The 13,401-nt window shown below is 45.8% G+C and overlaps 1 protein-coding gene across 1 annotated transcript in view; it reads left to right on the plus strand.

Annotated features, from left to right (window-relative positions):
• Positions 1–13,401, plus strand: part of Cap2 (cyclase associated actin cytoskeleton regulatory protein 2) — a 129,117-nt gene that overhangs the window by 16,579 nt on the left and 99,137 nt on the right. Inside the window, exons 2-3 of the mRNA XM_076859239.1 lie at positions 7,020–7,141; positions 10,895–10,995. Of these exons, the coding sequence (XP_076715354.1) occupies positions 7,021–7,141; positions 10,895–10,995 (222 nt within the window). The 5' untranslated portion in view covers position 7,020. The remainder of the gene's footprint in view (positions 1–7,019; positions 7,142–10,894; positions 10,996–13,401) is intronic.

A 13,401-nucleotide genomic window follows, 5' to 3' on the forward strand; every position in this document is an offset into this window, starting at 1 on the left:
TCTCCTTTAGTTATTTCAGGAACTCGCTGTGAGGAATTTACAGAGCCCTTTGAACAACATGGAGTTTGTTTTAAAATTGGAAATCCTAAAGCCAAAGGAGCCCCGGAAGACTTAGAGGTTTCTATCTGGAGGGAGCAGGCTTGTTCTTTCAGTCCCCGGAGGAAGTTGTTGTGGTTCCAAGTGGGAAAAACTAACCTAATGCCTACTTTTAAATGGAAATTTCTCCTGTGAAAATCTGGCTTGCAGCCCCATCTGGGATTGCGCCAGCGAGTGGGCAGGCAAGGAAAAGGCAGTGAGTGGTAGCCAATTAATTAGTCAATCAAGAAACATTTATAGAATCCTCTAGGCACATGGCACCGTGCTGGACCCAGCAGGAGGGTCAGAGAAGAGTGAGATAGGACCTCAGCTCATGGAAAGCTCTGGACCAGGCTCCTTGGGGTGGGGAGGAAGGTGTACAGGTGCTAATAGAAGAGGAAGCAGAGGGTGCATTTTAATTGGACAGTATGCCTTACAGATGCTGGGGAGGAAGTCCAGGCAACTGGGCTTATTCTGGGCATATCACCATTTACGGTGTCGCACGGGGGCCAGTGTTCAGAGCAGCTCTGAAAGCCGCATTTACAACTGATCAGAACCAGTTAGGGAAAAGCTAGGCAGACCTTCACCACTGAACATGAGAAGGTTTGGGTGCGATACGGGGATGAAGGATGCTGGTTTCCAAAACTGGTTCCACCGAGGCTGTGCGTGTGTCCTTTGTGGAGGACCATAGAAAGGAGGGAAGTCGTAAAACACTTATGAGGAGAATACAAAATACTAGTTACACACCAAATTGATCACTTTCGAGTAACCATTTCACCCAGAAAATCTCAGGAATGTTGTAAGAGTAAGTAAATGGAGAGGGGGAAAAATGAAGTGTCTTCCATTGATCGGACTTTCTCGATGACTGCGTAACATTTCCAATACTGTGGCTATTGCCACGGAGGGGCAGGGAGGTGGAGTGTCTTACCGCATTAGCTAACGTGCATCTTTATGCCTCAGAGAAAGTCTGTGTACGGGTAGTAACAGGAGCAAAGCAAAATTAAGCTCTTTTCTCAAAATCCTCTGCTTGACAAGAGCCAGAGGACACATCTGGAATGTCTGACTCCGAAGTCATGGCCTCTCTGAACTACCCAGGTTGAGGACGAGCGAGACCTTTGAGACTTTGTGTGAAAGTGTGTGGAACTCTCTGCTTCTGGAATTGTTATGGAGAAGGATAAAAAACCCATCTCTCTGAGTCTTTCTGCACGGTCATTGCACTGGGGGTGTGACACTGGACATTGGACATGGAATCAGACGGTGTTAGGAGCTAATATGCTGGATGGTTTCGAGGATGGTTTTTGTAAAATGATCAATGATGCAGAACATTTAAAAACTTAACAGCCATCTTTTCTCTTAGGATACCTTATGATTCCAAGATAGCATATTAATGAATACTGGCTGGCTGTATTCTGAAGTGTATGGGGTATTTGAAAACAAACAACTTGGTTTATAAACTCACTCAGAGATAAACAACATGCAAGACCCACCTTCCAACATTTTCTGGGCCTCTTGAAAATCATTTATAAAGAAAATATATATAGCCAGGCATAGTGGCACACACCTGTAATCCCAGTGGCTCAGGAGGCTGATACAGGAGGATTGGGAGTTCAAAGGCAGCCTCAGCAATTTAGCAAGGTGCTAAGCAACTCAGTGAGACCCTGTCTCTAAATAAAATACAAAATAGGGCTGGGGATGTGGCTCAGTGATCAAGTGCCCCTGAGTTCAATCCCTGGTACCCCACCACTGAAAGAAAAGAAAATAGATATTGACAACAAAGCATATCATCCTAGTGTTCAGAGAGAAGACTCCAAACCTACCTTCAGAAAGAAAATGCTGGGTGTACTCAAGGGATCAAGAGTCAGAGGGCAGTCCAGTGACCCTGAAGCCACAAATCTATCCCTTTTCAGTTCTGAGGGAAACTTGCAGCCCGGAATCCTGTCCTCAGCTCAACCACTGATCAAGTGTCAGAAAGATTGCAGGTCAAAAGTATGACCTTTCCTTTTTTCCTCAGAAAAGAGGAAGTCACAGAGTCCAGGGGAAAGGTGAGACAGCCTAAGAGAGGCCAGGGAGCCCCTAGCCTGGAGCGGGCAGTGACCTGGGTCACCACGTGCAGCACCTGCTGGGACAGCCACAGGAGTCAGAGCAACATGCAGAAGAGCTGTGTCCCAGGAGTCTAGAGAAGCCCAGGTGTGTTGGCTCCGTCGAATGGAGGAAGAGCTGGAGGAAGAGCTGGAGGAAGAGCAGGAGGAAGAGCTGGGGTGCGAGCTGTTGTGAGGTCCACGGGGACCAAGAAGCTGGAAATAATCGCTTTGGGGAAATAGGACGGGCAGAGCATGGAAGGCTGACCGCTGTGTACACCTCGTGGCTCAGTGTGCTGATGCTGAGTGGCGGTCACACAAAAATGGAGACAGGACACAATTGGGAGGATTGTGAGATTCCCTTTTGCAGATGTGTGGTTAGGGGGGATTGTCAAGAAATAAGTCAACCCTCGCGTTTGGGGTGGGAACTCCAGGGAAAGTGCCGCAGCAGAAGAAAAATAAGCCAGACACAGGACGAAGCATGTTATTTAGAGACAAGGAGGAAGTTGCCAAAAGAAATAGATAAAATAATTGGAAATGGTGGACTCTTGAGACAAAAAATGAAAAGGGACAAATGTTACCATCATGGACTTAGTCCTGACACCTGTGTAGAAATCATGTGCGTTGTTTCCTGAAAAGCTACGAGAAAGGATATTCACTGTTGTCGCCGTGAAGGCGTTACAGATATTTGAGGAGATCGACGTGTCCAACCTGATTTAAGCCTTGTGCAGTGTATCCACATGTCAAAATGTCACATGGTATCCCATTAATATATTAATGTTATCATGTATCCGTTAAAAAGAAAGGAACCACGGGACTGGGGTGGTGGCTCCGTGGTAGAGCACTCGCCTAGCATGTATGAGGCGCTGAGTTCCATCCTCAGCACCACATGAAATAAATAAATAAAATAAAGGTATTGTGTTCAACTACCACTAAAAAAAAAAAAAAATGAGAATTAAAAAAATAAATTAAAAAAGAAAGGAGCCAGGCTGGGGATGTGGCTCAAGCCTGGCATGTGTGTGGCCCAGGTTCGATCCTCAGCACCACGGACAAACAAAGATGTTGTGTCTGCCGAGAACTTAAAAATAAATATTAAAAACAATTCTCTCTCTCTCTCTCTCTTTAAAAAAAAAAAAAAGGAGCCATGTAGAACTGTTGACTCTTTCTGTTCATGTATAGTTTTGATGAAAAAAAAATTAAAAAAATAAAAGGACAAGATATGTGAACAAGAAATGGATAAGGAAAGTAGGGTATGTGTACACACTAGAATAGCATTTGGCCATAAAAAAGAATGGGATCCTGTCATTTGTGGTAAACAGGAGGTAGTGGAGGACTTGGTGTAAGCGAAATAAGCCAGATGCATAGACAAGTGCCACGTGTTCTCCCTTACATGTGGGGAAGCTAAAAATGTTGATGTCAAAGAAGAAGAGGGGAGGAAAATGATCAGTTAAGACTGGGAAGGGAGAGTGGGGAGAGAGGTTGGATGATGGGCACCAAAATGTGGTTCCATGGGCGGAATCAGCCCTAGCTTTCCACAGTACAGTAGAGTGACTGTAACTGACAACCAACTATGATCTATTTAATGAAGAACTGGGAGAGAAGAGCCCAAGCCTCCAAACACAAAGGAATGCTACATGATAAGGAGAGGGGATGCCGATCACCGCGGTGTGATGATTGCACTTTGCAAACAGGCACTGATTTATCACACTGTCACCTCTAAGTAGGTCCAAATAGTATGCGTCCATTTAAAGAAAAATGGGTAGAAAAGGAAAAGTGAGGAAAACGCAAGTAATAATAAGAAGGAGATAAACAAGGGTGGGTGGGCTTCCCATCCTAGTGAAACTCCAAAGAGAACACCCAAAAATGGGTGCCAAAGGAGGAATTAGGATGAACCCCAACCCTCACTTCTTCAAACGGCCTTTGAAAGCCAAAGCCGTGAAGCGCTAGGCTCCCTCTTTCGCTTCTCCAACCCTGGCCCTCTGAAATGGTGTGCGGGTGCATCCTCCCGAAGCCTCACCCCGGGTTGGTGCATGAAGGGGATGAGTGAGCCTCGCAGGACCAGGCTGCGTCTCTGGGCTCTCCACCTGCCAACCCGGCTTCCTGTTCTCGGCTCCTTAGGCTTCTCACCTCCAACCATCTTGCCGTGTCCCCCCCGCCCCCCACTGCTCCTGTGCAGACTCCCCTGGCCACCTTGCTCTGACTCCTGCCCCATCCTGCCCCTGCTGCCTGCATCCGCCTTGCCTACCTCATGTGCTTCTTCAGCCTCATTCTGAGATCCTGGCTCCTGTCCAAACCTGGCTAAATGCACTTTGAAAAGCCAAGGCAGATGGAAGTGCCCAGGAAGAATTTGGAAAATCTGCAACTCTGTTTTTTCCCTCATTCTTGAGGGTCTCGACAGCAGCGGAGGGTGTGTGTGTGTGTGTGTGTGTGTGTGTGTGAGAGAGAGAGAGAGAGAGAGAGAGAGAGAGGGAGATGGAGGAGAGGGCTGGGACCTCAGCAGCCTCTTGGAGGTGTTAACATGCCCCCTGGTATACTCTTTTATTTTTCAGTTTCTCATAGAACCTGTTCTAAAACTTTAAACCCTTTCGAGCTTCATGGTATGAGCCACATTTTGGTCTCTTCAGAAGCCGTGGCAAGACTTGGGTCTTGCTCAAGGTGATTTTACACGGAATGACATCTGAGTCTCTGTTAGACTGCATTCCATAGCAATCTGCCCAGCCCCGCAGTTTACGGGCTGAGTCCCGTTGTCTCTCACCATATGGAGCGCCATTAGATGGTGTGAGTGTGGGTCTTGTCAGGGGGTCTGATTAGGCAGCACTCAGAGATGGCAGTCTCAAGTGTGAAATGTAACAGGCCTTCCCAGGGCAGCTCCCTCTGGGAGCTGCTGGGAGGGGGGGGCTGGTGCTTTCCCATGGGCCCGGAGCTTGCTAACAAAGCAAACACGTTTTTTGTGCCCCCCCCCCAATCAGGACTAAGTCCATGGTGGTAACATTTGGCAAGTTGGGTAACAGGGAACAGAGATAACTGTGAACAGATGGGCAACTATTAAAAGATTTGAGGGGCTTTTCATCCTTTCTCAAATGGCCTTCACCCACCTAAAAGATACCCTGTTCCCTTGCAGGAAGATTACGTAAAGGGTTCAATTCAATTTCTTCTTCCTTTTTATTCTTTTTCCCCCTCTCTCTTCTATTGCGATGGAATCAAAAGCTCTGACGTGAGGAGGAAAAGAATAGATGAGAAATTTCTAATTCTGAATCCCCTTAGGACTTGATGCTGGTTTCGGCCGTGCAGAGAACGCTGCTCCATATTCTGAGAGTCGCTGCCGGCAGTTTTCAGAGAGATGACTTTCCAAAATAGACAGTGGGCCCTGCCTCCAAATCTGATGACTGACATTTGGAGGCAGAATCACAGAGAGGCGCTCACGTTTGGATGAGCAGAGCCCTTGCCTTGGAAACACGCAGCGGCGCGTCATCGTGGTATTGAAACCCCAGGCGCATGGTGCACAGAGCCGAACAGGAGTGCATTAGCCGGGTTCCCAGGAGAAATGAACTGTTTGCCCATCTCAGAGCAGTGCCCGCTTCCCAGGACCGGGGCAGCCGTGTCTCAGGATGACAAAGCAGAGTGCTCCTCTTTGGCTCAGAGTGATGCTCGGAAAGTTCTTCAGAGTGAGAAGAACCCCGGGCACCGGTTAAGAGGAGGCCCATTTTATTCTCTCTGGGAATCTACCCTGTTGTGCCAAAGGTGGTCATAAGTGGGTGTGGTCAGGGTCACGGTGCCTACGCAGTGGTTATGGTGCATGCCTGTAATCCAGTGGCCTGGGAGGCTGAGGCAGGAGGATCACAAGTTCAAAGCCAGCCTCAGCAACTTAGCGAGACCCTGTCTCAGAAAATAAAAAGGGCTGGGGATGTGGCTCAGTGGCTAAGTGCTCCTGGTACCAAAAAATAAATAAACAAGCAAATACATAAAAATATGTGTGCATATATGTTTATAAATAAATACACACACAGACATATCTGTTTAGAAGTGGAAGGGATGGCTAGCCAATCCCAATTTTATCCCCAATCCCTTAGCCCACTTCAATTCCTATTTATTCCAGCAAGAATACTGAGTAACTGAAGAGCCTGTCTCTAAAATCCACCACACCTAACACAAAATTCTACCTAAAAAAAATAGCCAGCATGCCTTATCCAAGGAAAATAACCATTTCTAATATTTTTCGTTAAAAGTCACCCACCATTCAGGATTATTTTCGTTTAAATTAATTCAGCAACAGAAACCCCAATGGAACCAACTGGCCTTGGGGAGGGACTCTCCTCCTCCCTTCATGGCACATAGTTTCATAAATTCAGTTCTGTGCTGGGCTGTTTGGCTTTCTCACTACTCAGTAAATAAGGATTATCCATGGGTTTAGCAGCCCCTGGGGAATGATGCTTTGCCAGGAAGAATTGTGGGAAATAGTTAAAATATTCCCCCACCATTCAGCAGAGCCAGAGTTGGCAATATCAATTTTGGGATATGTGCTGTGGGCGTTTAAGCAGGCACCATGTCTGAGTTGTATCTTGTAACGAGGAAGCACCGAGCAGGCGCTGGAGGGTGAGGGAGAGGAGGGTGGTGTGTCGGACGTATTCATTTTCGCGTCATGTAAAAAGCACTGAGCTGAGTACAAAGTAAGCTTTCGATTGTTTGCTAATTGTTTTGTTCCAAGTTTTGGTGTTCACTTGAATTTCATGTACTTTCCCGACGTGTGGCGATGGTCTTTAGGTCTTTCAAGCTGCTCTAAGGACTTCTCATTTTCCTCCTGCGGGCAGGTGTAAGGGTGTCACCCTGGTGCTCACGTGGCCTCCCTTTGTGTGTGTGTCCTTTTAGAATGGAAGACATGCAGGGCCTGGTGGAGAGACTGGAGCGAGCCGTCTGCCGGCTGGAGCAGCTGTCTGCAGAGTCACACAAGCCTCCTGGGAACTGCGGGGAGGTGAACGGCGTCCATGGAGGTAGGGCCACACAGCCGTCAAGGCTGGTCCGTGTGGGTCACTTAACTTTGTCCTCATCATTTCATTGTCCAGATAACAGTCCACCTGCTTGCTGCCACCGTCCCTCCTCCTTCCTTTCTGTGTGGCCATAAGCACGCAACCCCTGAAAAAAGAGAAGGAAAAAAATGAGTCTTTTTTCCCCAGAATTCCAAACAAATTTTTTGCACCAATTATGAAAAAATAATAACATTTTAAAAGTTTCAACCTGCAGTCCACAAAAATTTACCAACATCTGTGCCTCTTAAGAGTAGAAATCCATGTGCCAAATGTCATTATTCTTGGTTTCAGTGTTTATACGGCTGTTCCAATACTCAATGGCTGTATTATCTAAAGTGATTATCAAAAGAAAAAAGAAAAGAAACAAATGTTCTCAATGGCAACGTGATTGGAAGGAATTATCCAGTCGATGCTGATTTTAAGACAAGTCCTTGCATTTAGGAACTGCAGCTTTGAGGGAAGCCAGTCTGATGTGGAGGGAAATTTGGTCACCTTGCCTATTCACTCTTTGAAAACTATAGGCCAACACCACAAAAAATATTCCGAAAAATTGTAGGTTCAAAAATATTCTTTCTCTAAGAGAGTACCCTATATGGCAGACTCTTCAAATTATCTTTAATAATTTCTCCAGTTTCCTTCTTGTCTAAGTCTGCAGTTTAACAAATGAAAATACAGGGCACGAGTTAAATTTGAATTTCAGATAAAGAAGATTTTTTTTTTTTTTTTTTTTTTTTTTGGTATAAATGTGTCCCAAATACTGCCTGGGCATACTGCATGGTACATATTTATACTAGAAATTTATTCATTGCTTCTCTGAAATTCAAATTTAACTGGGCAATCTGTGTTTAACATGGTAGTTCTGTTCCTGTCCCACGTGCACCTCCTCCTTATCTGACCCGTTTTGAAGGCTGTCAGCTTTTTGGAGGTCTGAGAAAAGCCTTGGAGAAGAGGAGGCTTCAGAATCCACTTCCCCAGGGAAGACCTCCATTGGTGCTTCCAGAATCTCGGGCGTATTTGGAGCTGTGCCTTGTGTTACATGCCAGGGGACAGGAATTACTGGGTGAGCACAAATGTGCCGGCTGTCTTTTCCCCCTGAACACAATGAAAATTAAAATGCCCTGAATGAATTGGAAGGGGCGGGGCTTGCAGGCGGCTGCCAGGGGTCTGGAAGTTTTTTCCACAACCACTGAAACACATTCATGATTTCATTTTAAGTCTTTGTTAGCTGTACAGTGGGTCTAGGAGACTCCTCAGTCTTATTGGTAAGAAAATACTTTTCATGTTCTTCAGTAACTTTGTTTCATTATGCCCTGGACTCATCCCCAGAACGGACATTTCCCTGAGGTTGCTGACCCCAAATGTAAAGTCTGAGTGATTAAAAAAAAAAGCCAAAAGCCACCCTCTGAGGATTGAACTATGCTCTTGAGTAAAGAAAAATCAATTCAACGATTGGAATCTTATGTATCTAGAGGGGTAGTAGACGGAATTTTGTGCTTTCTTTATGAAAATAATTTTTCTGGGAAAATGAATAGGCTAGCAAAATTGGAGGACATAATTTAATTATTTGGTGTTTAAACAAATATTTTCTAATATAGCACATCATTGCAAACCGTTTATTAAAGCAAAGATTTTTCTAAAACAACTTAGCTAGCAATTTATTATCCTACTTGAAATGAAGTAGGGTAATTAATAAGGAAGATAATTAGTAAAATGTCTGAATGAGGCCCATCGTTCGAATATATTGCAAGTCCTAAACAACATCATTGACATTTTTTTCCCTTCATTAGTACGAGTTGGTAGCTTCCTAAATTCTATTCTTAAAAAACTCTTAAGAACAACTTTTTAACCTTAAATATAAACATCATCATTACTATTATTTAACTAGAGTCAAATATTTTTAAGGATTAGGGAAAAACTTAAATAAAGCACATTCTTTTTTAAAAATATCTTTTAGTTTTAGGTTGACACCATATCTTTATTTTATTTTTATGTGGTGCTGATGATCGAACTCAGTGCCACATGCATGCTAGATGAGCGCTCTACCACCGAGTCACAACCCCAGCCCCTAGAGTCAGATTTTTAAAAAATTTTATTTAGGGGCTGGGGGTGTGGCTCAGTAGCAGAGTTACTTGCCTAGTATGCTCGAGGCCCCAGATTTGATCCCCAGCACCAAAAATATTTTGTTTTGTTATGTTTTACTTTAAAAGAAATTTCTAGAAAGAACACAATCCATTACAAATACATAGTGCACATAGCTCAAAGGTCTGCTGTTTTGTGTGTCATGACGTGTTTTATGATGTGGGGCTCCGCACTCATCCCCTCACCATAATTAGATAAGTCCCGCTTAACAACTGAAGAGGTACTTTTGCATTCCTGCCCAGTGACAAACACGGTGCGAGGTGCGAGGACATCTTAGATGAATTATACACAGTCCTAATCCTCAGGAACCTTTGGTCTCCGTGCATTACTATTCAGAGCTGCAAATGCTTTGATTAAGAGATGCTCAAAGGGTGCAGACTGGTGAGAGAACAGATCATTAAAGGCTGCCCGGAGGAGGTGTGAGCAGAGTAGAGTGATGAAAGGAAATTAGAAAATATTCCCTTTCATCACCGAACCCTCTGCTAGGTGGAGGCCTCTGTCACATTTCCAAAACTTTCTCCCACTTTAAAGACTCAGCGGAGACCTTTGGGCCCCTTCCACGACAGCAAACAGGGTTATCCATTTCCAGGTGAACCCGTGAGGCAGCTGGGGCTTGCATCTTCTTATGTTCAAGAATTTTGCATTTAAGATAGCACAGCTTCAACATCTGCTTGACACTTTATAGGTGCAGAGGGCTGTTCAGAACATTTCCATCCCCTTTGAGCTGGTAAAACTGGGCAAGTAGGAATAAGAGAGAGGGAAGGAAGCTTTCTCCTCTAGCTTTATGAGTGAGGATGATGTATTCATACAACAGAAGAAAGGAGATGCTAGATTTGGGCTTGGATATCAACAGTCCATAAGTCTAAGTTTCTCAATATTATGTTTCTCAGTCTTAGGGGCAGGAAGTCAGAGACCCAGGTTTTCTTCATTTGATCAAAAAGTAGGGAAAGAACACAGAGCTGGGCTGTCGTCACTTCAGCTCGAGGGTCGCAGGCACGGAGAACCCGGTGGGCTGTCCGTGATCTCTGCCTTTCCATCAGGGGCCCTCTGCTCCCTCTGGGACAGAGGAAGGAGCAGGAAGAGTGGAGTCAGCAGTCTTTGCCTCCCTACCCAGGGTCCATCATGCCCATATTTTTAGTCCCCAGGACAAAGAGTTGGTAGCTATTTGTAAGGATGACCTAGCACCTGGACAGGTCCCTGTAGAAAAAAGTCCCGTGGCCTTGGGTGAATCTGGCTCAGTTCAGTTTGGGGACTTGCCTTTTGTTGGTTCCTAGCAGGGAAGGGCAGGACACACGCCCTGTCAGCCTCTCCTTTCCTCCTCTGCACCTGTCATGGTGCCACCTGAGCTGAAGGAGGGGGAATGAGATGCTGTGAGCAGAAGTCCTCACTCAGGAGGGTGGAAGACCCTGTTTTCCTGAGCCCTTGAGAAGTGCTCGGTACGTCAGGGTTGAGCCAGGGAATGACTTCGGGAACACTTTAGCGGTGATGACGGGGACATTCACGGGCCACGTTACCTAGCGCAAGGCAGGCCTGGCTCTCATTAGACCGCCAGGGAATAACTAAATGTTCCTCTCCAAGGTGTGGCGCCCTCCGTGGAAGCTTTTGATAAACTGATGGACAGCGTGGTGGCTGAGTTCTTAAAGAACAGCAGGATCCTTGCCGGTGACGTGGACACTCACGTGAGTACTTCCTCCCGTTCCCACGGAGAGTCAGAGTGGCCAGCCCGGCCTCTGACGACACTGGTGGCATGATGGGATCTTATTTACTGATTTTTCACTGGCTAGCATGAAACTGGTAGCTAAAACCCTCACTGATGTAGTCCCTGGCTCACTCCTTCCTGCAGCGCCTGCTGATGGGGCATTGCCAGGCACGGTCCTAGAAGCGGGGAGGTCAGGAATGGACAGGAGAGGCCAAGCCTTAGCCTCAGGGAACTTAGGGAGCAGGAGGCCAGGGAGAAGGTGAGCTGGGGAGAGAGAACAGGAGGCCGACTCCAGTGGGCCTGACAGTCACAGTAAGGAATTTGGTCTTATTCCAAGCAGGAGGAAGCCACGGAGGGCACTGGGCACAGGACCGAGGGCCACTTGGCTTGTGTTTTAATAAAGAGACGTTGGCTGCCCTGACTCTGTCACCAGGCCCCTCTTCTTTCTTTAATGTGTAGCCTGAGGATATAGCCTCACATCCATTGGGTGACCACTATCTGAAAAAAAACCAGAAAGCTGTAAGTGTTGGTGAGGATGTGGGGAAAATGGTGGAAATGCGGAATGGTTTAGCTGCTCTGGCAAATGGTGTGGCTGATCCTCAAAAAAATGAAAAAGAGAATAACCGCGGTCCGACAATCCCACGGCCGGTGTATCCACAGGTTTCGAGGAGATGTACGCACCCACGTTCACAGCAACACCGCTCACAGTAGCCCAGGGGAGAAGCCGTCTAATGATCCGTTGACAGATGAACGGATCAAGTAAATGCGGTGTAGATGTACAATGGAATATTATTCAGCCTTAACAAGAAAGAAAATCCTATTACATGCTATAAAGCAGTGAGCTTTGCGAACTTTCTGCTCAGGGAAATAAGCCAGACACAAAAAGACAGATATGTGATTTCATTTATCTGAAGTACCCTGAGGAGTCAGATTTACAGAGACAGAATGGTGTTGTCAGAGGCTGAGGAAGGGGGTGACGGGGAGATGCTGATGAATGGGTACAGTCTTAGTTTTGCAAGATGAAGACGTTCCGGAGAGAGAGTACAACACCACAGACATCCTTAACACCACTGAATCGTGCATGTGAAGGGTGAAGATGGCAAATTTTGTTGTGTGTCTCTTACCACATTTTTTTTTTAAGTACAACTGGAGTAAAAGTAATATCAGAAAATGTGAGAATCCCTAGATTGGAAAAAACCTTGAATAGTGTTGAGGCCAGCCTCCCGGTCTCCTGGTTGTACATGCTTTTCACTTTTTAAAATATTAGCAAGCTTCCTAAGGTTGGCTGTTATTTGCATGCATTTAGTAGAAAATCTAAATAGCCAAACCAATTAACAACTTAAAAACAAACTTATCAGCAGGTTCTTTTTTCCCACTGGCCTTTGTGGGTTTCAGGAATGAATTCCAAATCCGTCTACCTCTAGGTTTCTTACTGATGAGACAGTGGGGTGAAACCATTTTCCATGGAGATTCCCAGAAAATATGATTCTGGAATAAAGTTGTGGTTTGGGGTTAAGGGGAAAAAGGTGGAAAAAAAAGGTTCTTTCTTTGCTCCTTCCCCAATCGCTGGCATACATGAGCCCAGCTCTGGTCTTGCAGGGAATTCAGGGGCTCGATTTTACCAGAGAAGCCAAGGTGGCCATGAAATGATAGCTCATCTCGTGATATTGTACTGCATTGTACTTGTTTATCAGACCTCAGAAAACCAAAGATTCTTCTTTTTTGTTGAATATCTCTATTGAAATACCCTTTGGTATAAGAGGGGGAGCTCTGTTACGCTTGAGTTCCAGAAAAGACTATACTAAGACGTGTCCCTGCCAGAGGCTCCCCACAGCTCCACCATCACACTGGTCTGTCCTCTTCGGTGTTTTAATTTACAAGAAACCTGTGCGCAGAAAGGTAAGGCAGGAGCAGCTTGTATGCCAAGGCATGACCACACCTGAGAGCTGACATGCCCACATGTCCCCAAGACAGTGAAGACAGGCTGGAGTGGTCATTGTTACCATCGGTTAATGCTGATGGTGTGCTTCAGTGTCCACAGGACGTTGTAATCTTACTAGTGACATCTCACAACATTCCAGGTGGAAACTTTTCACTCAAGAATAATGAGGCCTATGAATAAGTAGTTCTTGGATGGCACAAGCCTGTAATCCCAGCAGCTCAGGAGGCTGAGGCAGGAGGATCGCCAGTTGAAAGCCAGCCTCAGCAGCTTAGAGAGTGGCCCTAAGTAATTCAGTGAGACTCTGTCTCTAAATAAAATATAAAAAGGCGGCTGGGGGTGCCTGCGTTTAATCCTCAGTACAAAAATAAATAAATATGGGGCTGGGGATGTGGCTCAAGTGGTAGCACGCTTGCCTGGCATGCGTGCGGCCCGGGTTCGATCCTC

The sequence above is a fragment of the Callospermophilus lateralis genome, chromosome 6 (genome assembly GCF_048772815.1).
Source record: "Callospermophilus lateralis isolate mCalLat2 chromosome 6, mCalLat2.hap1, whole genome shotgun sequence".
Taxonomy (NCBI): domain Eukaryota; kingdom Metazoa; phylum Chordata; class Mammalia; order Rodentia; family Sciuridae; genus Callospermophilus; species Callospermophilus lateralis.